General features: G+C 37.2%; 1 protein-coding gene across 1 annotated transcript in view; it reads left to right on the top strand.

Moving 5' to 3' along the window:
- The first annotated feature begins 299 nt into the window (after window positions 1–299).
- Window positions 300–23,614, top strand: part of KIF5B (kinesin family member 5B) — a 47,409-nt gene continuing 24,094 nt past the window's right edge. The window contains exons 1-11 of the mRNA XM_032349343.1: window positions 300–866; window positions 9,009–9,096; window positions 17,997–18,070; window positions 18,986–19,090; window positions 19,761–19,809; window positions 20,376–20,431; window positions 20,524–20,611; window positions 20,793–20,917; window positions 21,977–22,081; window positions 22,366–22,511; window positions 23,263–23,411. Of these exons, the coding sequence (XP_032205234.1) occupies window positions 741–866; window positions 9,009–9,096; window positions 17,997–18,070; window positions 18,986–19,090; window positions 19,761–19,809; window positions 20,376–20,431; window positions 20,524–20,611; window positions 20,793–20,917; window positions 21,977–22,081; window positions 22,366–22,511; window positions 23,263–23,411 (1,111 nt within the window). The 5' untranslated portion in view covers window positions 300–740. The remainder of the gene's footprint in view (window positions 867–9,008; window positions 9,097–17,996; window positions 18,071–18,985; window positions 19,091–19,760; window positions 19,810–20,375; window positions 20,432–20,523; window positions 20,612–20,792; window positions 20,918–21,976; window positions 22,082–22,365; window positions 22,512–23,262; window positions 23,412–23,614) is intronic.

Raw genomic sequence — 23,614 nt, forward strand, 5'->3', positions numbered from 1 at the left:
TATAGTACTGTATTTAAATAAACTACAACGTAAGTTTTAACAAATCCCTTGACCCCTGAAGAAAAGAAAGCTAAACGCATCTGCCTTCGCTCTGGGAAGTTCTGCGGTCAGGTCAGGCATTGGAGTAACCGAAGGCACCTCTGGCAGTGAGCGGCCGGTAAAACTTGAATCCGCGACCCCTGGGCGAAGAGTGGCGGTAGGGCGGCGGCGCGGCCGGGCGCGGACGCGGATTGGTTGTCAGGGAGCCGGGACCCGCCGCGCTTGCGCCGTGCTCCTCGCGCCCCGCCCATCCCGACGCCCAGTCGCCGGTCTGCGGCCTCGGGAGTGATCGGGCGGCTGCCGGCGAGCCGGCGAGCGGACAGCCGGGCGAGCAAAAGGTGTGCCCGGCCTGCTGTCTCCGAAGAAGTAGGGGGGCGACTTTCCCGAGGTCTGGAATCCTCTTGAGCCCCTGTAGTTTGCCCAGTCCAAGGAGAGAGAGAAGCTGAGGAGCCGCTGACTCTCCACCCGTGCCGCCGCCGCCATGGCTGCCATGATGGATCGGAAGTGAGCTTCAGGGCGACGGCTACCGGCACCGGTGCTTCGAGTCCGGGTTTCCCGGCCACTCCCGCCGGGGGAAGCGCGGCGCTGCAGACTGCTGACTCTCTCAACCTTCGCGACCCTTACTTTCAGCTCGGGCCCGCTTCCTTCCAGACTGAGTGGCGGGGAGTGGCTCCCGGCCTCCGGCCCCGGCAGCGAGAAAGATGGCGGACCCGGCCGAGTGCAACATCAAAGTGATGTGTCGCTTCAGACCTCTCAACGAGTCTGAGGTGAACCGCGGCGATAAGTACATCGCCAAGTTTCAGGGAGAAGACACGGTCATGATTGCGGTGAGTGAGCCCGGTCCCCCCCGTCCTGCTCCTTTGCTCCTGGCTGGGCCCGGAGTTCTGGGAAGTGGCGGGGTGCAGAATTGAGAACGAGCAGTGGTGTCCCCAACCCCGCCCCCCGGTAGAGTTTGCCGGTTCAAATAACCCTGGGGAGGGAGACTGCGCAGCTCCGTGGGTGTTCCTGGATCGCCCTCACCGGGTCTTAAGTTCGGAGAGAAGGGAGGCGCCTGGTCTCCGTCTGGGACACTCCCCCACCTGGGGCGCTGGAGGAACTGTCCGGGGAGAGTTTAGTGCATATTTGCGTACGTTTCTGCTTGTATGTGCGCACTTGCTGTTGGTGTTTTGGACTGCCCGCAAGTTTACCATTTGTAACACGTGCAGGATTAAAGTTCAGCTAGGAATGTTGAGGTTCAAGACCAGCCCTACTGTACCTTAAGTAGTAAACATACCTAGTTGTATAGAAACAGAAGGCACAGCTACGTGATGAACCATATTTCTCTCGGGAGGAGGAAAATTATCGAATGACTGCAAATATACCTGTATCTCTTACGTTCACCCACCCGTCCTTTGAGTGATGAATGAATGCTCATGTTAACTATTAAAAATTGCGAATCGGCGACTGTTTGACTGAGTTCTCTTTTGAAATAGGAGTGATCAAGTTTTCTTCAGTTTTCTAGCTGATCTGGCCAACTCAGACTGGGTCAAATAGGTGCCCAGAATGACCTATATACTCTTACTGGGTTTTATGGGGTAGCAGTATAGCAAAGAGTGTTAACTTTGTATCAGGGTATTACAGATGCAAGCTTTAAAAAGAAAATAAATTTGATCAGTAAATTGGATTTATTGTTAGTACTAGATCCCTACTTCTACCTTGAAAAATTGATTTTGATAAATCTCAAGGATGGAGAAGTAGTGTCCTTTGTGGTATAAAACATGACCAGAGTTGGTTGATTATTGTCAGGGAAACCAGAATATAAGGTTGATTTTTTTTTTTTAACTTATTTTATTTTAGGTCTGATCTCTGGTCTTGAAAGGTATCTGCAAATATTTTACAACCCCCGTTCAGGAAGGTTAAAATGGGTAGGTAGGAGGACACTGCTTACAGAAGAGTGAATTGTGACTAAAATAAATCTATCTTTTTTGGTAATGCCATTGTGGCAGAATTTTTTCTAGGTTGCTATCATGGTACAGAATCTAAATGTTAGTTTTTTTTTCCTCTGATGGCATTCCATATTTAGCATATTGTTTGCACAGTTTAGTTTGGAAAAGCAACAAAGGGGGTCATAGGAGATGGGACACTGATGGTGAAGAGCATTGACCTACAAGACAGGATTGAAGTTCTTTTAAGAATTTTTATGTGAAAGTTTGCAAAGTTCAGCTTTAGAAATTGAATGTCATAGCTCTCTGTTGCTCTGTAGGCGTTTGGCAAAGAAGTCATTAGATTACCAACAACTGCCAGCTACTACTGTGTGGCTGGTTTTTTTGTTAACAAGTTCATGAGAAAAACGATAAATGACATTGGTAAAACTACGAAGTTAAGCACAGTAGTCATCCTTTTCCTTTAGGATATCTCTGACATGGAATCAGGAAGCTTGCAAGGCCTGGGTTAGTTGGCAAACTGGCTACTAGTTTCTCATAGTTTTTGTGATTATTCAGCTACTCAACAGTGATTGATACATCAAAAGGATTTTCCTTTTAGACTTGTATAAAGAATATCTTATTTTTGCAGATTTTTGTGTGTGTTTAAGCAAATCTGTAAGTATTACCAAGATTCATTGTTGGAATGATAGGATTCCCAAAATACATCGAGAAGGCAGCTTTCTGCCCAAATAAGACATAGGAGGAAAGAGTTAAAATAGTTACCACAGTAAGCACACTTGTATTTTAGGTTGTTTCCTTTGAATAAAGTTCTTATAAGTTCTTATTTAAGTTTCCTGAACAATGTAAATAAATATAAATAATAATAGAAATAATGGATAAGTGATTGAGTTGTGAATCTGTAATAAACAGTTGGCCTTTAGGTAAACTTGTAAGCATCTTTAGTCTTTTTTTTTTATTATTTTAAAGTTTAAGCAGAAATACAGCAGAGTCACCTAGCCTTAAGAAATGTAAGGCAGCATGTTTACTTCATTATTTTCAAAAGCTAATCCTGCACATACTTAAGTTATTGGTTACAAGACATCTCAATTTTTTTTAATGAGTTTTTTCAAAGGCTGTTGAAAATTTATGAGGTATAGCTGGGAGAGTGAAATTTTAAAGTTCTAAAAATCTCTAGATTTGTTTTGTTCATTTTACTGGATCCTGATTCCAAATGAACAGTTTTAAGAAAGGATTGCTGCAATGTGGCATTTAAAACTAAATTATTTTAAATGTGATCTTAAAACATTTTGTATACAATCTTCTGGTTAAATCAAAATGTAAAAGGGTAAGTATTTTAGTTTATAATGTGATCGAATTATAGATATAGTCTGTGCTCCTGTAGAAAATAATTTCTGAGGATTCTCATTTTCATCTAAGTTCACTTTTGTCAAAACTTTTTATTCTTGTTACATCAGTGACTTTAATATAATATATCCTGTGGCAGGCAAATCTTGTAATCCTGTAGTGTTGCTCTATGTTTTACAGTCTTTATACAACTCTTTAGGGTAATTAAGTGCTTGTTGAAGAGGTATAAATACCACATCACAAAAATGAATTAAGTGAATTATTTAAGGAAAACCTTTACTTGATAAAAATAGAATTTGCTTTAAATAAGAGAACTTGTTATCCACAAAAGAGGACAAGGGTAACATCTTATGTAGTTGAAATAAGCCTGCTGAAAACTCCAGGAAAAAAAAAATCAATAGAAAAAGTTACTCTTTTATGAATTGTAAAAGTGGAATGTGCATATTTGTATTGTTAAGTATCGTGACCAATCATGGTTCCTTATATGGTATACCGAATAGACTGTCAGAACCAACAACAGGCTGTTGCAGTTCATTGAAATTAAAGGAAAGTAAAACCTAATTAGATCATCTTGTCTAGTCCTTGTCTATAGCTCAACAGGATTTCTCTTTTCAAATGAACGATGTTATGGTGTTTGATCCTCATTACCATAAGAGTGAAAATTGAAAGAGAAGAAGCCTTCCTCCTGACTCTTTTGTTTTCAGCTCAGGTCATGTTCTCCTGGGTCCCAAGATTGAGCTCTGCCTCCTGCTCCACAAGATTCTCTGCCCCTGCCCCTAGCCCAGGTTGCATGAGCATTCACACATGTGCATGCATGCACAGGCGGGCTCTCTGTCTCTCAAATCTTAGAGAAAGAAGCCCTCATCACATACCTGTACAATTATGATATGTTAACTAACAATCATTGTCAGACTAAGCAAAGTCTGGTAAGATACAATCCCATGTGATCTGAGGGTCACTATTCAGAATTCCAGAGAAAGGTATATTCCTGCTTAGGAGGGTGACCTTTATAACCAGATTTGGTGTTCAGTCTGGTCTCTCCAGATATAGACAGGAGCCACTTCACTTAAGAAATCTAAGATATAGGGTCCCTGGACGGCTCAGTCAGTGGATCTTGTGACTCTTAACCTCAAGGTTGTGAGTTCAAGCCCTAAGTTAGGCATAGAGACTACTTTAAAATAAAATCTTAAAAAGAAAAAAAAAAAATCTTCGTTGTGGTTGCAGTTCAAATAAGCTTATTCCTATTTGGTTTTGTCCCTTTGAAGCCTGTCAGGTGTGAATATATTTTATGAGTTGAAGTATCTTTGAAGGTTCATAGAAATAAGACTACCTAATATACATTTCAAGGCCAAGAACCAGGTTTTTAAGATACGGATGTCCAGATAATGAGCTTTCCTTTCTTTAATTTATTTGAAAAGTTTTGGTTAGGAGATGTCCCTTAATTGTAGACTATTAGAAGTAATTTTTATATTTCATAAGTCTTGTTTTTCATTCCAGGATGCTATTATCAGTTAGTAATTTCATGACTAGATCTCTAATTAAACATTTACCTTACATACCAAAATTATAGTTTAGTTTTGGAATTAAAAGATCTTTGTCAACTTAATGCTTAGCACTTAATTTTTGATTCAACAGTGATAGAACATAACACTTAATCCCAGCTTAGTTATTTTTTAGTTTGCATGTTTGCTGTAAGGAATGCCATAGTAAACACCTGCATAAAGTACTTTTTAGGCAAGTTTTACTGTTACCCTCTTTTTTCTTTTTTTTTCTTTTCTTTTTTTTTTTTTTTTAATTTGTCAGAGAATGTGCAAAAGCAGGGAGTGCCTCAGGCTGAGGGAGAAGCAGGCTCCCCTCTGAGCAAGGAGCCAGATGGGGGACTCGATCCCAGGATCCTGGGATCATGACCTCAACTGAAGGCAGATGCTTCAGTTGACTGAGCTACCTGGGTGTCCCTATTACCCATTATTTTTGGTATATTTCTTTCTAAATGGTTTATGACCACTCTTTTTACTGATGTAATAATGGGATAACTTCAAGCTCAGTGGTGTTTGTTCTTTATATTTTTTAAATGTTTATTTTAGTATGTTATTACTTCTTTTGGAAGGATGCAGTTTTCTTCATGCTATTGCCTATTTTCTGTTGATTAATTTGCTTCTTGCGAGCACAGTTTGAGTTAATCATTTTTTAATTTTTGTTTTCATAGTATATTTTTATGCATTTTTATTAAATGTGTATTTTGGCTAGTTGCAGTCTGTTCTTGACTCTGCCAGATTGTGAGTTCTTTAATGCTAGAGGTTGTTTCCATTTCAGTTCTGTTAACATTACTGAACCACTTGTATTTGATCCTATTTTACACAGTTTCTTAGCTTTATATTCAAGATTTTTTTCTTTTTTAAGATCTTATTTATTTATTTGAGAGAGAGAAAGCACAAGCAGGGGGAAGGGTAGAGGAAGAAGCAGACTCCCTATCCAGCAGGGAGCCTGATGCAGGGCTTGATTCCAGGAACATAGGACCTGATCTCAGGACCCAGGGATCATGACCCGAGCCAAAGGCAGATGCTTAACTGATTGAGCCACCCAGGAGCTGTATATTTCAAGATTCTACCCAGTCTTATTTTCTGTTCTTTGAACCCTATAGTCTGTACTAATTAAATAACATTTCTAAAATTCTTTTTACTCATTCACAATTTCTGATACCTTACAGGTGCTAAATAAATGTTTTCTGGATACATGAAGAGGAAAATTTATTTTCTTTTCACATAGAAAAAATTAGTGTGGTTTATCTCTGGCTGCTGATTGTTATTTTGAATGTACTTGTGTTTTAAAAATTGTTTATCACAAAAAAAATTGTTTATCACAAATACGTCTTGTATAATCACTAAAAGAATAGATTGTCTCTTTTTCGTTGCACCTGTAAAATTGAAGGTTAATGTCTTTGTAGAATTTTAGCAAAAGGACACTTTTAGGGGTGCCTGAGTGGTTCAGTCGTTAAGTGGCTGCCTTCGGCTGGGGTCAGGATCCCAGGGTTCTGGGATAGAGCCTCACATCGGGCTCCCTGCTTGGTGGGGAGTCTGCTTCTCCTCTCTGGCTCCTCCTCCTGCTTGTGTTCTCTGTGTGTGTCTGTGTGTCTGTCTGTCTCTCTCTGCCAAATAAAAAAATCTATCTTTTTTTTTTTTAAAAGGACACTTTTATGTTTGTCTCACAGGCAAAGAATAGACATTAAGATGCCAACTTTTAATTGATGCCAAAGTGAAGTCATCATAGTATATCCTTTAAGAATGCTTTCTGCTGCAGAGGGCAAACAAACAACAAAGAGATTTAAAGAGATTATTATTCTTACATGTTAAAAGTCTGGAGCTGGGCCCCTAGTGCTGCTGCTTACTGAAACTGTTATCTATTGTCATCCTTAAGCTATTGATTCTTCTTCATGTTTTTAAGATGGATGCTACAGCTTCATCATTCCAGAAAGGAGAAAGGGCAGCTACAGCTGAGATGGTCCTTTTTATCAAAAAAAAAAACAAAACCCTTTCCCAAGACCCTTCAGCAGACCGTCACTTACTTTGTAGTATCCAGAAATGGGTCACTGGTTGCAAGGAGACTAGGCTATCAGGTAGTTAGCTTCCCAGCCTATGTAATGGGAAGCTGCAAAGGGAAGGAGAATTATTGATGATTTTGGATAGCCATTTAGGAATATCTGTTTCATTGTACTTTTCATTTTAACTGTTATTCCAAGTTTTGGGGAAGGAGATTGTGAATCATAATTCCTAAAAAGTAAGGTCTTTTTTAGCAGAGGCCTAGGAAGTATTCTATAAAGTTAAGGATTTTTTGGATGGCCATGATTGTTTTGTATTTAAGGTCTAGATTCCTTCCTTTCCTTTAAGAAAGGGTAGAGAGCAAGCATATACTTTCAAATACTAGACCTCCTTGCTCTCCTCTTACATCTGTATATGTTATTTTTTCTTTTAGTTTACTAGATTGTTCCGGCCAACATTTAAACCTACTCAGATCTTGTCCTTTTAAAAAAAAGTCTTTAGACCCTCAGCCAGATTTCTCTACTTAGTTACTTCCCATTCTTTCTTTCTTTCTTTCTTTCTTTTTTTTTTTTTTTAGGATTTTATTTATTTATTTGTCAGAGAGAGACACAGCAAGAGAGGAGGAAACACAAGCAGGGGGACTGGGAGAGGGAGAAGGAGGCTTCCCTCTGAGCAGGGAGCCCAATGGGACTTGATCCCAGGACTCTGGGATCATGACCTGAGGTGAAGACAGATGCTTAAGAACTGAGCCACCCAGGTGCCCCTACTTCCCATTCTTTTTTAATCTCTTTCCACGCTAACCTTTTTAAATGGCTGTTTTTCAATTTTGCCTTGACCTCACAGCTATATTTGACACAATCACTCCCTCAGTAATTTTTCCTTCACTTGCATGGATGCTATACTCTAATATTTTTCATTTCATCCCTCTGGCTCAACTTCAGACTGTGTCAGTTCTTTAAATGAGTCCCCAGGATCCTTTCAGGAGACCCACAAGGTCAGAACTTTTCAAAATAATACTGCTGTTATTTGCCTTTTTACTGTGTTGTCACATTGGAGCTTTGCTCCATAACTTCCAACTTAACTTTTGGTTTATTGTATTCTGCAGCCTCATTTCTGCCTTAGGATCTTTTTTTTTTTTAAAGGTTTTATTTATTTATTTGACAGAGAGTGTGCACAAGTAGGGGGAGCAGCAGGCAGAGGGAGAGGGAAAAGCCGGCTCCCCGCTGAGCAGGGATCCAGATCCTTGGCTCCATCCCTGGACACTGGGATCGTGACCTGAGCAGAAGCAGCTAACCAACTGAGCCGCCCAGGCGCCCTCTGCCTTAGGATTTATGCGTCCAGTACCTAGGGTACTTCCTGCATTCACCCTCCCGAGACTAGTATATTGAAGAGGCAAGCAATGAGCTAGGTGCTACTCTTTTTTTCAGTTCTTAAATATCCCTTCTCCAGAGTGGTTCCCTGGCATTCTTTTGCCTTCTCCCAGATTCAGGTTCTTCTCTTATATGCTCTCATAGCATTCTGTTGCATGAGTCAGAATGCTAGTCACATAATTATTTGTCTAATGTCTGTCCCACTATTACTTAACCTCCACTAAAGCATGTCTCTGTCTTGGTCATCATTCTAGTGAGATGTATGTCTAGTGTATCGGGCATCCCATAAAAATTTTTAAATGAATGAAATGACTGAAAAGCTATTGCAGTAAAATGAAAAGCCTAATGGGAAGTAGTGGAGGGAGCTCTGAATTGGTGGGAGATTTGAATTTAAATTTTAATTTTGTCATTAACCTTTTTTACATTTCAGGATTCTAGTTTCTTTATCGGCAAAATGATACTATTATTGAAAGTATAGTCTTAGTGCTTGCCATAGTAGACAATCCTTAAATAAAATTCACTCAGCAGTATATGAGTGCTTGTTATAGTAGTGGTAAGTCCTGGAAATAGAACAAAGACAAAAATAGACATTTTTGGTTTTGTGGAGTTCATTCTATTGGATTTGTACTTTGTGATCCTTAAGGTCCTTTCCACAAGATTCTGTGACACGAAGTAATATATATAGTAGGTACTCTATTTAGAAGGTTAAATATATAATGACATCTTTAAAGGAACTTAGAAGTGGCCGTTCACCTTTACTTTGTGTAGTTGAAATCTTTGTTTCTATTTTTCAGTCCAAGCCGTATGCATTTGACCGAGTGTTCCAGTCAAACACCTCTCAAGAGCAAGTGTATAATGACTGTGCAAAGAAGATTGTTAAAGGTAAATATATTTAACATGCTGTTGTCTTAACAAAAGGTAAAATTTTGTGATCTTTCCCATTGCCCAATTTTTTCATTTTTAATGCACTCCTTTTTTTAGTTAATTGTAGAAGACAGTTGTTTAAATAATGAAAAGATCAGATACAATTAGTAAACACATTATGGCTCAAATTCCATGATCTAATTTTTTTTTTTTTTTTTTAAGATTTTATTTATTTGACAGAGCACAAAGTAGGCAGAGCTGCAGACAGAGGGAGAGGGAGAAGCAGGCTCTCTGCTGGTCAGGGAGCCCAACGTGGGGCTTCATCCCAGGACCCTGGGATCATGACTTGAGCTGAAGGCAGCTGATTAGCTGACTGAGCCACCCAGGCACCCCTCCACGATGTAATTTATATACAATACTTAGTGAAAGGTAGTATAAGAATATTAGAATTACACACTTGTTCTTGGAAGATGCAATTCTATTAGATATTCCCAAGAGAATTTTTAAGGTAGCAGTTCTGGAAATGCAGCAGTTTGAGAATGATTACAAAATGGTTAAATGGGTTTCTAAATAGTAGTAGAAAATGGTAGCAATTGGTCATTCTTCCATTCCATTGTTCTTTCTTCCCCAAAGACTCCTCTTGTGTTCAACAGAAAAACACTTGAAGAATTTAACAGAGGTTACCAAGGGTGAGAAAAGTGCGTACGTTCCAGTTAATACTATTACTTTATACTAAGCTTTTTCAAGTTTATACTTTCTAAAACCATAGAACCCTGGAGCTGAGAGGGTGTGATTGATTATTTGGACTTCCAATTACTACATAACTCCCTTTTGTCAAAGGAATCTTCGAGTTAAATAGCCATTACTTTGTGATATAATTTATTCTACTTTTTGTCAGCTCTAATTGTTAGAAAGTACTTCTTAGATTGTGGCAAAAACCTGTCTTGTAACATTCCCTAGAGTGGAGAGGATGGAATTCAGTATAAGGGTGGACAGGTTAGGGTTAAGTAGGAGCACAAACAGTTCATCCAGTAAGAGGAGAAGAGGTAGAGTTTTTGGGTAGAACTAAGTCTATAGGTGTGATGGAAGAAAATACAGATTTTCAAAATTCCATTTTGTCTATGATCACGGGTACAAAGTTAGCCCAGAGTGAAGATGGGGTAGGCAGTTCTAAGAGAAGGAGTGAAGTTGTCTGGCAGTAGAAGGGAATGGATTAAAGAAATGTGGCAGTATTGCCAGGCAGCATTGCCAAGGGCCCACTTGAGGTTAGCTGCCAGAAGAGCTGAATTTACCTAGTTGGGTTTTGCCAGGCGATTATAAAAGAGGGGGAGAAGGGCAAAAGAATTGAGGAGGAATCAAGAGAATGATAATAGTGAACCATGGAATCTAAGGTGAATGAGAGGAAGGAGAATACAGCTGGGGGGAATGGGTTTGAGGGACAGTGAAAGGAAGTGGTAAGATTAGTTTGTTACAGTCTTTGTGGGCTCGAATGTTTTTTGAAATCAGGGTACTAGAAGGAATAATAGGAGGTAGGTACTTAATTAACATTAGGAAGGCAGTGTAGGTAGTAATGAAAAGGTCTAGAGGTTAGTTGGCATCTGAAGAAAACTAGGTATTTTAGTAGGATCATCTGCTACATGGACACCGGAACCATCAAGAATTAGAATAGGAATGGTGTTAGTGAGAGAGTGGACTGGATGCTGAAAAACTCATAGAAGCTGTTGGAGAATTAACTTGATTCTATAAATGATTGCAAGAAGAACAGGCAGTGTCATCTTTTGTTTGTAGGCATCAAATAGTTTTCCAAGTGGATCTGTTACAGAACACAATTATATTACATTCTTTGTATTTCAATGTACTTTTTTCTTCAGTACAGACTAAGATTTTACATTACTTTTTAAAAAATACTAAGGTATTGATTCATGAGCTCAAGAGCAATTTAAGTGTTTAAGGTCTTTTTCACATCTGCTGGAGCCAACATTAAATCCCATTTAATACTTGAAGTTTTAAAAATTTGACTGTAAGCTTTTTTTTTTTTTTTTAATTTCAATTTATTTATTTGACAGAGAGACAGCAAGAGAGGGAAACAGGCAGGAGGAGTGGGAGAGGGAGAAGCAGGCTTCCCACAGAGCAGGGAGCCCAGTGTGGGGCTTAGTCCCAGGAACCTCAGGATCATGATCTGAGCTGAAAGCAGGCACTTAACAGCTGAGCCACCCAGGGGCCCTTGACTGTTAGCTTTTAAAGTGTGGATTCCCTGTTGTTCGTTTTAGCTCTTGATTATATTTTGAGTTTTGTTTTTATGGTTATCTTGTTAGGGATATGTGTTGGCTCTCAGCATATTTGGATTATTGAAATTAATCCAAATCCAGCAGGATTTGGAATTCTGCTAAACTCCTTATTTATAGACATTGTTGTTTGAAAAATATTACTCTAAATCATTTACAAGATGCTTAATGGGCTGTGGTCCTTACTAGTCTTCTAAAAGTTGCACTGGGTAGTCAGCCAACTTCCGATTCTCTTGTATAGTTCGCTGGTTTTTAGTTTTGTCAGCATGTCAACAAGAATATGATGAAAAACTTGGGTCCTTTTATGAAGTCATGGTACAGGAAATGAGTTTAGTTCAACTGTAGGTTTTCCTCAGTGAAATTTTGGTGTACCAAAAATAATCTATCATTTTTCCTTTTTGAAAATAAGTATAACATTTACAAGTTAGTCATCTTCTGTTGCTTTTGTTCTCCGTGGCTTTTAAAAATCAGCTATAGTAGCTGGGAAATTTTTATCTATGAAATATTCTCTTATAATTAGAAACTTGAGCTCACTTAAAACCATTCTTTTCATTGTCTCAGACCTTCAGCCTTGAAGTCTCTCTTGACTGTTTATTCTGTTGTTTTATTTTCAGGATAATACTGAAGAAGGTGTTAATAAAATGGGACTACCCTCTGTCTTATATTGTCTGTTAACATTTTATTTTCTGGGCAGTATAGGTCTACTCAAACATTAGTCTAGTCTTTTTCTGAATATTTTAAAAAGCTTATGCCCGGGGCGCCTGGGTGGCTCAGTGGATTAAGCCGCTGCCTTCGGCTCAGGTCATGATCTCAGTGTCCTGGGATCGAGCCCCGCATCGGGCTCTTTGCTCAGCGGGAGCCTGCTTCTCTCTCTCTCTCTGCCTGACTCTCCGCCTACTTGTGATTTCTCTCTCTCTGTCAAATAAATAAATAAATAAATAAATAAAAAATAAAAAGCTTATGCCCTATATAGTCTCTTAATAATGGTCTCATATCTTACCTTTCTTAGAACTCTTTGGAATCTGTTGTCCTAAAGTCCTAAGGTACATGTTTCTATTACCTTCTGTTCTATTTCTTTACTGTTTACAATTTTTAGAAAGTTTTTTTTTTTTTTTTAAGATTTTATTTATTTATCAGAGAGAGGGGGGGAGAGAGCGAGCACAGGCAGACAGAATGGCAGGCAGAGGCAGAGGGAGAAGCAGGCTCCCTGCTGAGCAAGGAGCCCGATGTGGGACTCGATCCCAGGACGCTGGGATCATGACCTGAGCCGAAGGCAGCTGCTTAACCAACTGAGCCACCCAGGCGTCCCTACTGTTTACAATTTTTAAGATAACGTCATTCATTTAGTGAAATTTCCCTCCTCAAAATTCAGGTCCTTTTACTTCACAGCAAATTCCTGCTTTACTGTTTGGAACTGAATGCTGAAGAGCAGTTCCCTTTTTAAAAAAATTTTTAATTTATTTATTTGACAGACAGAGATCACAAGTAGGCAGAGAGGCAGGCTGAGAGAGAGGAGGAGGCAGGCTCCCTCCTGAGCAGAGAGCCTGATGCGGGGCTCCATCCCAGGACCCTGGGATCATGACCTGAGCAGAAGGCAGAGGCTTAACCCACTGAGCCACCTAGGCGCCCCAATGAATAGCAGTTCCTTTATTTGCTGTGTGGATAGGCTTTGGAATCAGATAAACCTAGATTGGAATTTAGATTCTGCCACTTCTTAGCTCTGTGACTTTTGGGAAGTTACTTAACTTTTCTATGTCTGTGTTTCTTGTTTTGCAAAATAAGGGTCTGTGAAGATTTAAAAAGAGGATTCATGTAAAAGAACTTTACCCAGGGCCTGGTATGAAGAAGCAAGCACAACAGATACCAATTGCTGCTTGTTTCTTCTCTTCTGAGAGAAGAAATTACTTTCGTGATTTAATCAACAATAATTGTGCTTGGGATAATTCATAGCCTACAGTGTTTTCACTCAACAAAATTAGACTTCAAGTAACTATTGTAGTAGAAAGCTCTGTCACTGTCTCCAGCTTCTGTGGCAGCTTTGCCACAGAAATTTATATTAGAAAAGTGTCACCTGACTTAACTCCTTTTGTCTTCATCCAAATGCTCTCAACCACTTTGGAGGAGACTGGATATAGTAGGTAGTGGGACTTGTCCAGGCCAAGATTATGAATGTGGAGGAGTTACCAGGAAATAAACATGGATTTAAGGAAAGAAATGAGGTAAATGGTGGGTTCCTGGTGAGGTCTGAGGATGGGAAACCAATTAAATACATGGCAGGGTGGAGTTGGGACAGTCATTGGCAAACAAACCTTTTGGAAGACCAAGGTTAGAAACTTCTGGTAGGTAGCGATCAGCAAAATGATGTGGGAGTAGGTATTTCTTCTGAGATGTAGATTTGATGAGCAAGCTCCCAAGGGTGACCTGAAGCAACTGGTACTGTCTGGGCTCCTCTGTCAGTTGGCTGAAGCACTGTTTCATAATATGAATTTCTGTAAAAGTTATATATATATATATATATATATATGTTCACACACACATATAACTTTATTATGTACAGAGTTCTTCCTTTTTCCTTTCTGTAGCTTCATTAGATAAGTTTTCTTTATTTTGAATGAGGCTAACCCACTGGTATTCTCTAGTGAATTCCAAATCTGAGTGATATCTTTTTACTCCCATGTATGAAGTAGTTGTCACTTACTCAGTACTTGCTGTATGCTACCCATCATACCAGGTCTTCATAGATTCCTCATCATACCAGGTCTTCATAGATTTCCTACCATAGCTTCCTGACCTGAACTGGCTGCCACAGCATTTACTTTTAATTTAAACAGATGTGGCCTGCCATATATTTATTTTAGTTCCTGTGTTCCTTGATAGTACAGTGCAGTGGTTACGAGTATGTCCTTAAAACCAAGATTGTCTGGGTCTGCATCCCACCTCCATCTTGCTAGCTGTGGAAGTAGAGCAAATTAATATCTCTTTTCTCAGTTTCATCATCTATAAAGTGGGACTACAAATAGTACCTTTCATAGAGTTTGCTGAGGATTTAATACATTAATATATGAAAAATTATAAGAGCCTGGCACATTGTATGTTCTCAAATGTTAGCAGTAGTAATTTTATATGAGGACTTCTAATTTTCGTAGCCTTCTCTTAATTAAGCCTTCCCCTTTGTTGATGAGGACGTTTCCTCTTGAGGAAGTTCAGAGAGAGGTGACTTTTCGAAGGTGTTATGCTGTTGTCTTGCTTACTAAATGTTTTTCTTTTTTACAAAGTATGAGAGAAGTAGTACATACCCATATTTGTCCATCTCTGTTTCTCACAAGAACAGCAAAAGTATATTTTAAACAGGGAGGGAGGCTTTAGAAAGGTGCTCTGTGTTAGTAATGGCAATAATGATTCAGCAAGCATTTGACTTCTTACTAAGTGCCAGTCACTGTGCTTGGAGTTAAGCACAGCCCTGGCCTCAAGGAGTTTAAAAGCTGGTGAAGAAGGCAGATAAGTAAATTGACAGTTGCAATGTGCAGCTATAAATATAATGTTTAAATGTAGATGCTATAAGAACACATAGAATGAGATGACTGGTTTATATAGTTGGGTTGGAGGAGAAAGCAAAGTCTAAGCTAGTCTTAAAGGATGCACAGAGTAGGAAGGAAAGGAGGTTGCCTTCCTGGTAGAGATGACACATGGACCAATGCATACCCACATGAGAAGAGTATCACAGTGTGGGGAACAGCATACATTATGGTGTAACTGAATTTGAATGTGAAATTGTCAGATTTGATCATTTTGACCACAAAACAGCAGTGTAAGAGGAAGGATGGTGGGAGGTGGCAAACAAGAGGCAGGACAGAAAGTGTCTAATTTTACCTGATTACAGATGTATGCTCTCTCAGATTTTCAAATAGATGAATATAATTTTTTTTAAAGATCCATGCTTAAGATAGGTACATTTCATTGTATATAAATTTTACCTCAGGAATAAAACTGGAAAATGAATCCTAGTTAAAGATACCTGCATGGTGAAGTATTTAGGTGAAAGTGTACTGAAGTCTAGTTTACTTTGAAATACATTAAAACATGAGATGAATGAATAGATACATGATTAAACAGTAAAATTATAAAGTGTTAATGGTAGAGTCTTGGTGGAGGTTATAGGAATGTACACTGTAAAATGTATTCCCTTTATCTGTATGTTTAGATTTGTTGGGAATAAGTCAGTGTAGAAAATAAAGTCAGGGATGGATTTGAAGGTAGGCAAAAATTATTTTCCTAATTAATAAGTGTTTGTCAAACTACTTAGTGATAAGGTGGCATTAGGAAATCGCCTAATCTGTTGTTGTTAGTATCTCTTGCACCAAGAGCGGAGTGTAGATCATGGCAGGTGCTCAGTAAGTATTTGAATGTTGAATATTCCATAATCTCTGTAATCATGTGAAATTTTTAAGGTTATGCTTGAAGTCCCGAAAACAAATGTATGCATTTGCTGTCCTTGGTGCCCTCATAGAATACAGTTTCACATAACCACAGGTATACTGTAATATCCTATTCTATAATATAGGTATATGCTACTACATGTTGATGTTGAGAGAGTCACTTGTTAATTCACCCACCAGTATTTTATGGATATAACAAAAATTTGGATTTTTTCCTTAGGTTTTATTTGGTTGATAAAAACATCCTTAAGCAGAAGGTATGACATTGATATACTGAGAACAATTATGTGTAAAGGGAGTGAATTGGAAAGGGTCTGTACTTCGTTCTCCAGATAATTTCTTGTTCAGAAATACTGCATTGCCATCTTATTTTTTTTTAAGATTTTATTTATTTATTTGGGGGAGAGAGAAAGCATGAGAAAGAGAGAGAGAGAGCGAGAGCGCACAAATGGAGAAAGGTCAGTGGGAGAAGGAGACTCCCTGCCGAGCAGGGAGCCCTATGTGGGACTCAATCCCAGGACTCAAAGATTGCAACCTGAGCTGAAGGCAGTCGCCCAACCAACCGAGCCACCCAGGAGCCCTATTTTTTTTTTTCTTTCTTTCTTTTTTTTTTAAAGGTGGGTTGGGGGAGGGTTAGAGGTGGAGAGAAGCGTATTAAGCTGACGCGGGGCTCAGTCTCAAAACCCTGAGATCATGACCTGAGGCCAGTCAAGTAGGATGCTTAACCTATTGAGCCACCCATGTACCCCCAATGCCTCCTATTTTAAATGTGATTTGAGTTCTCTTAAAATTTTCCCAGGGAAATAAGTACCTTCTTTTTCTCATTAATAAATGTGCCTGTAGGAAATTTGTTAATATCCAGTTAGTTGTGCCCAGTGTTGAGATTTTTTTTTTTTTTTTTAAATAATAAGTTTTAAAAAAGAATTGGCCTGCTTACTAATTTACTTAGCATGTGCTATTTCCAACATAGGCTTCTCTTTTTACTTTGGCTTCCTCTGGAATACAGTGTAATTTCATAGTAGCTTTTTGTCAGCAAAACCAAAACAGAACAAACCAAATCCCTGAAAACTGAAAATCAAAAGGTCACCTTGTTAGCATTTTTTTTCCCCTTCAGCCTAGTAAAGGAAGATACTTAGATATTAAAGATAGAACAGTTTTATTTTTTTTTTTTTAAAGATTTTATTTATTTATTTGACAGAGAGAGATCACAAGTAGGCATAGAGGCAGGCAGAGAGAGAGAGAGGAGGAAGCAGGCTCCCTGCTGAGCAGAGAGCCTGATGTGGGACTCGATCCCAGGACCCTGAGATCATGACCTGAGCCAAAGGCAGCGGCTTAACCCACTGAGCCACCCAGGCCCCCCAGAACAGTTTTATTTTTAATTTCACAGATGTTTTGAAAATTTATTTTTGAGGTACAGCTGGGCTTGATGCTTGTTTAAGGAGGACTATTGTATGGGTTTGTAAGCTTTAACTACCAGTTAACCACTAATCAGCAATCCTATTTGTAAAGATGAATTCATTTCTGTATGTAAATTTGCAGAAAATTTTTCCTTTGAGATCACATAAAGCTTTGGAATACAACGTAAAGACTTTTGAGATGTGCACTTATGTAAGAGATGATCATAAACAATGAAATTTAAAATTTGTGTTTCATTGACCACAGCAAGTAATCTGGGCTAGAGAGAAAGTAATTGCTTAGGTGGATCATCACTAAGAAAATTACTATTAATATATTCTTCTTTCTCTTCAGTCTTTATAAATATTTCATGAGCTAAACTTCAACTTTTATGGTGTCTTTCATATTCGTGTAAAGAAAATCTGAATCTTCTTCATCATTCTTCCAACAGCTATTTTCTTTCTTTTTTTTTTTAAGATTTTATTTATTTATTTGACAGAGAGAGATCACAAGTAGGCAGAGAGGCAGGCAGAGAGAGAGAGGATGAAGCAGGCTCCCTGCTGAGCAGAGAGCCCGATGTGGGGCTCGATCCCAGGACCCTGAGATCATGACCTGAGCCACCCAGTCACACCCCCCTGCCCCAATATTTTCTTGTGCAGATTTTATTATGCATGGATGAGAAACAGTTAATATCTATGTGAATTTTTTCAGTGTTTTCTAAGACTCTTAAGTAATTTCTTAAGACTCTTTTTTAGAGGAAAAAAAATTCCCCTGAGGTATAAAATCTCTTATTTTCTCATAGATGTACTTGAAGGATACAATGGAACAATATTTGCATATGGACAGACGTCCTCTGGGAAGACACACACAATGGAGGTAACATTTTATAATCTGTACTTGCCATGTAGTTTGCGGAATAGAGTGTGCATTCATTCATTATTTGTGAAATTATTTTATCATGCTTAAACATATTTACTCTTTATTGGATTCTCTGATACATATAATATACAGATAACCTCATTGTTGTAATCTAATCAGTCCTGGAGTTCAAATAATGACATTATATACTTGAAATCCTATCTTAACTTTGTTTTATTAGCATAACCGCAAAAGATGAGCATTTTAGAATTAATGGAAATTTCCTGTTACTTTATAATGGAAATTTGAAATTTTAAATGTTTCATATGTTTTCATTTCTATTCAGAGCAATTAATTCTCTCCAAATATCTGCAACTCTTTAATAAGAATGTGTCCACAGGTTTTGGTGCTGTTATTAGTAAGATGTGGTCCTGCCTAAACTTTCATCTAGAAAACAGCCCATTTGTTATCTTATGCTGCTGCTACAAAGCATCTGCTTTTATCATTTATCTGAGCATTCTGTCTAAAATGACTGCATATTTTAGTGTAATTCATATTACTTATTCCATAAAGTTACAGAGAACGAAGACATTTCTAGCATTTGTGTTGATTTGACTTGAAGGAACAATAAAGACATGTGGGAAGAAACAGACTAAAAACCTCTTTCGAAAATAAGTTTATTGCACAAGCATGGATAATCTAAATCCAAAATAAAAGGCTTAGAACCATTGGTAACCCTTATTGTTGACATGCAGTATTTAAATTACCAATGTGTAATACTTGAATTGGATTTTTGGGGGGTATTTGTAGAGCTGTTTTCACCAAAAAATGGCCACAATTACAATTACTGTCCCTTGTTTACTGCAAATTGTAGATTGAAAATTTTTACTTTTAATTCATATTTCTTCGAGTCTCATTTCATTTTCTGTTTAGGGTAAACTTCATGATCCAGAAGGCATGGGGATTATTCCAAGAATAGTGCAAGATATTTTTAATTACATTTACTCCATGGACGAAAATTTGGAATTTCATATTAAGGTATAAGACTTGGGGAGAGATTGTGTTGTTTTACACCTAGAATAATTTTACTCCAAGAAATAATAAATGTTCTTCCTTTTTAAAAAATATTTTTAAAGTTCTTTGGACAGTTACAGTGGAAAGATCATTAGGGTTAGTAAACTGGGGTTCTTTATACCATTAGATGACCTTAAACAGGGTCACAAAACCTCTTTTTTGTCTTCACCTCCTTCTCTATAAAAGTGAAGGAGTTTGTTACTAAACTCAAAGGTTTTTGTTGTTGTTGTTCTGGTAAAGTTTTTATTTTTAAGAGAGAGAGTGAGAGACCACAAGTGGAGGTGGGGGCAGGGAGGCAGAGGTAGAAGCAGACACCCTGTTGGGCCCTGGGATCATGCATGACCTGAGAGAGCCAAAGGCAGCTGCTTAACTGACTTAGCCACCCAGGTGCTCTGAACTCAAAGGTTCTTACTGTTCTCATGAGACTAATTCATTTTAGATGAAGATACATAATGGAAATTGCTATTTCGTTACATGACCAGTTTAGAGAGTTCATATCTTCCCGGTAGAACATGAGCTGTGGCTGAGTTGTTGATAACTCTGTCCCCTAGTCTGGACCCCATTAACTTTAATGAACAAGTGAATAAATTATTTTAAAATTTTAATCTTTTTTCCTTCATTTCTTTACCTTCAGGTTTCATATTTTGAAATTTATTTGGATAAGATAAGGGACCTGTTAGATGGTAAGTTACAATTTTGCTCTTAGCATTTTAAAATAGCATGTTACCTTTTTTTAATAGTAGATATGAAATCATTTCTAAGAGACCTATATGAAATTGACTTAAATTGTAGGAAACAGGTATATTTTAAAGTTCTTTTAAAGTTAGTTGAATGCTTTTGACTTGTTGAATAACTTACTTAAAGCACATATTTATGGGTGTTTGTGTTTCTTAGGTAGTAATTAGAGAATTGAATTACAGTTAGAGGTCGTGAGTCCTTGTCTTCTGTCAGCTGTCAGTTAGATTCACTGCCCTCAGACAGACTATTAAACCACTCTGGGTTATTGTTACTTTCAAATGTGTGTGGTAGAGGTTGCATTGGACCTAAAATTCTATATTGCTCAGTTAGTTTTCTATTTAAATCCCCTACTGTTTCTGCAGTCTTTTTTTAATAGCGGTGTGTTGTATTTTTAAAATTTATCTATTATTAGGTCACTTGGGAAAGGAAACAATCAATTGAATAAGCTATTTCATAGCTAGTTTTTGAGTTGAGGAGAATGTTGCTGATACTCTTCATTTTTCTTTTTCAGTTTCAAAGACCAACCTTTCAGTTCATGAAGATAAAAATCGAGTACCCTATGTAAAGGTACTTATAAAATAATACAGAATGCTTGTTTAGAAAAGCCCTGTGATAAACAATTTTAAGGCTATTGACATACTTCAAAAAATATTTTATAGGGGTGCACAGAGCGTTTTGTATGTAGTCCAGATGAAGTTATGGATACCATCGACGAAGGAAAGTCCAACAGACATGTAGCAGTTACAAGTAAGTAGGATGTTTATTAACACTAGTTAAGGTACAAAGCTGCCTTAAATGTTTTATGACATTTAAATGTCTTTATGAAGTTGATTAACTGTATTAGATTTCTATGTAAAGTAATGCTTTAGAACTTATTAGTAAGGGAAAGCCATGTTTGTTTATAGTTGTTTGTGTTATTTCATTGCAGATATGAATGAACATAGCTCTAGGAGTCACAGTATATTTCTTATTAATGTAAAACAAGAGAACACGCAAACAGAACAAAAGCTGAGTGGAAAACTTTATCTGGTTGATTTAGCTGGTAGTGAAAAGGTAAAATCTTTATATTCTGGTAGATACTTAAGCATTTTTAAAACCTTTTGCTTGAATTTGGACTTTGACATTATTCATTGTTAACATATTAGAAACTATAAAATTGGATTTGCTAATATTTCTGAGTTAAAAGCTTTGATGACAATGCTTAACCAGTTCCAAATTACTGTCATTTGTGCCATAGTACAGTTCAGTCAATAGGTGTTACCTTTGACTTAAGGTGTATGATTTTATTGAGAATTTATTTTAGCATATATTGTTACAAATTTTATTAGGTATCCTTTTCCTTACCATACTGCCTGGGGGCTCCCTGTGAAAACTGGTAACTATCCATTAGTCTTCTCTGATTTGGTTGTACCCCTTTCTTTCCCTTGGTTGATTATTTAATTACAGACTATACCATATACCAATCTGATTCTAGTTTATGTGAAAATTAAAATAAGTTAAAATATTTTAATAATTGATCTCTATAACAATTGGCCATTTTGCTAATTTTTCTTCTGATTAAAATGACATGCCTATTCCCTTTTACTTAAGTCTTGAACACATCCTTCAAAGCCTGTCTTTGATTTTTATGAATTCTGAGAGGTCTTTCTTCAGCCAGTATTGTTAACATACTATTTTAGTCTATCTTTAACATATGTATTTCACATCTTTTTAAAATAAGTTTGCTTTTATATTTAAATTCAGTCTGTAATAGTTACAGTATCAACATTATACTTTAGCAAATGTTAAAAGCTTCCCCTTTTTTAATGAAGCAAAGGGGGTTAATAAATAGTAAATGGCAAATGTGCATGTAAATTTTTTATTTTCAAGAGCACAAACTTGAAATAAAATTTGTTATCTCCTTATTGACATTCTTGTCATGTACCTACTTACTTGACCAAGTTCTCAGAAGTATAATGCTCAAGAAATAGTGGTAGTTTAGAATAAATACTTGCCAAATAAAATCATGAAGGTTTTCGTGCTGTTGTTTGTTGGCTATTGATGACCTGAACTTTTTAGAAAATTTGAAGAAGTTTAAAATTTTGTTTCATTCTTTTGAAATCGTATGTGTAGGTTAGTAAAACTGGAGCTGAAGGCGCTGTGCTGGATGAAGCGAAGAACATCAACAAATCCCTTTCTGCTCTTGGCAATGTCATTTCTGCTCTGGCTGAGGGGAGCGTGAGTGCACATCTTCTCTTTCCTTGTTGTTGTCTTCTGGGGATCCATATGTGTAGATGCATGGATGTTTGAGTGAAAGATTCGGTGTGTTTGAATCAGTGTGTGTGAATTAGTTGTCTTACAGGAATTTGTAGTATTAGTATGTAGATCTTAGTTCTTCTCTTAATATTAATCCATTAAGATAACCAAAATCCCTTTGTAACTTACTTAAAGTGTAACATATTTCTGTAACAAATTTTATTCCTTAGAAACCCATTGGTCTTCTATGTTTTTTATGTTCATAGACATATGTTCCATATCGAGATAGTAAAATGACAAGAATCCTTCAGGACTCATTAGGTGGCAACTGTAGAACCACTATTGTAATTTGCTGCTCTCCATCATCATACAATGAATCTGAAACAAAATCTACACTCCTGTTTGGTCAAAGGTTAGTTGTTAAAATACAAAGTGTAAATGACAGGTCTTTTGTTTATTAGGTCTAGGAAAATGCAGGTAGGTATTATTCAAATCAGTGCATTTTGTAATATGCTAGGCAGCTCTTAAATTGAGAGATAATATAAACAAGGTCCATTTTTAAAGCTGCTTGGATTTGAATTAAGTTTTAGTACCTATCAAAGTTAAATGTTAACTTGAGTCAAATTTATATGAGAAGCTTTAATTCAGCATTAAAGAAAATAAGCATTTAAATCAGATAATAAAGAAAAGCTTGACAAATATAATCCTGTATTAGCCTGTTGACATATGTGATAGGTTCACGTAATGGGATAGCCAAATATGAATTGCTTAACCTAGGAAAGTCGGTAGTGGTGATTTATCTTTGACCTTCAACAGTACTTTTTTTTTTATTAATTTATCCTTGCAAATGAATTGGGAAAATAGGGGCCCTTGTTTTTTTATCCTCATCAGGTTTTTTTGTTTTTGTTTGTTGTTTTTTTTTGAAGCTATTCACAAATTTGAGAACTGACACAAATTTACTTAGCTTGTGAATAAGCACTATAGTAATTACAGTTCTTTGTATTTAGTTATAAAGATAATTAAGAATAGTCAAATTACATAACCAAAAATACATATATACACACACACACACACCACTTCATATACATGTAACACCTATGGATATCAATTGAAAATATTTAATTCTAGTTACTTTTTTTTTTTCCTGCTATTACTTCTCTTAGGGCCAAAACAATTAAGAACACAGTTTGTGTAAATGTAGAATTAACCGCAGAACAGTGGAAAAAGAAATATGAAAGAGAAAAGGAAAAAAATAAGACCCTGCGGAATACCATTCAGTGGCTTGAAAATGAACTCAACCGATGGCGTAATGGTAATAATTTATGAATATGTCATTTGTAGTTTGTTGAATATGAATGTAAAGCTGTTTTATAAATTTGAGACTAATAATAAATAAAAATAACAAACCATATCCATTTTTACTTTTTAAGAATTAGGGATCATCAATTAAAATTTAATAAAATCTTTTAAATCCTAATTTTATCTGTATTGATAAATAGAGGCACAGAGGCCATC

Source organism: Mustela erminea, chromosome 6 (genome assembly GCF_009829155.1).
Source record: "Mustela erminea isolate mMusErm1 chromosome 6, mMusErm1.Pri, whole genome shotgun sequence".
Classification (NCBI taxonomy): Eukaryota; Metazoa; Chordata; class Mammalia; order Carnivora; family Mustelidae; genus Mustela; species Mustela erminea.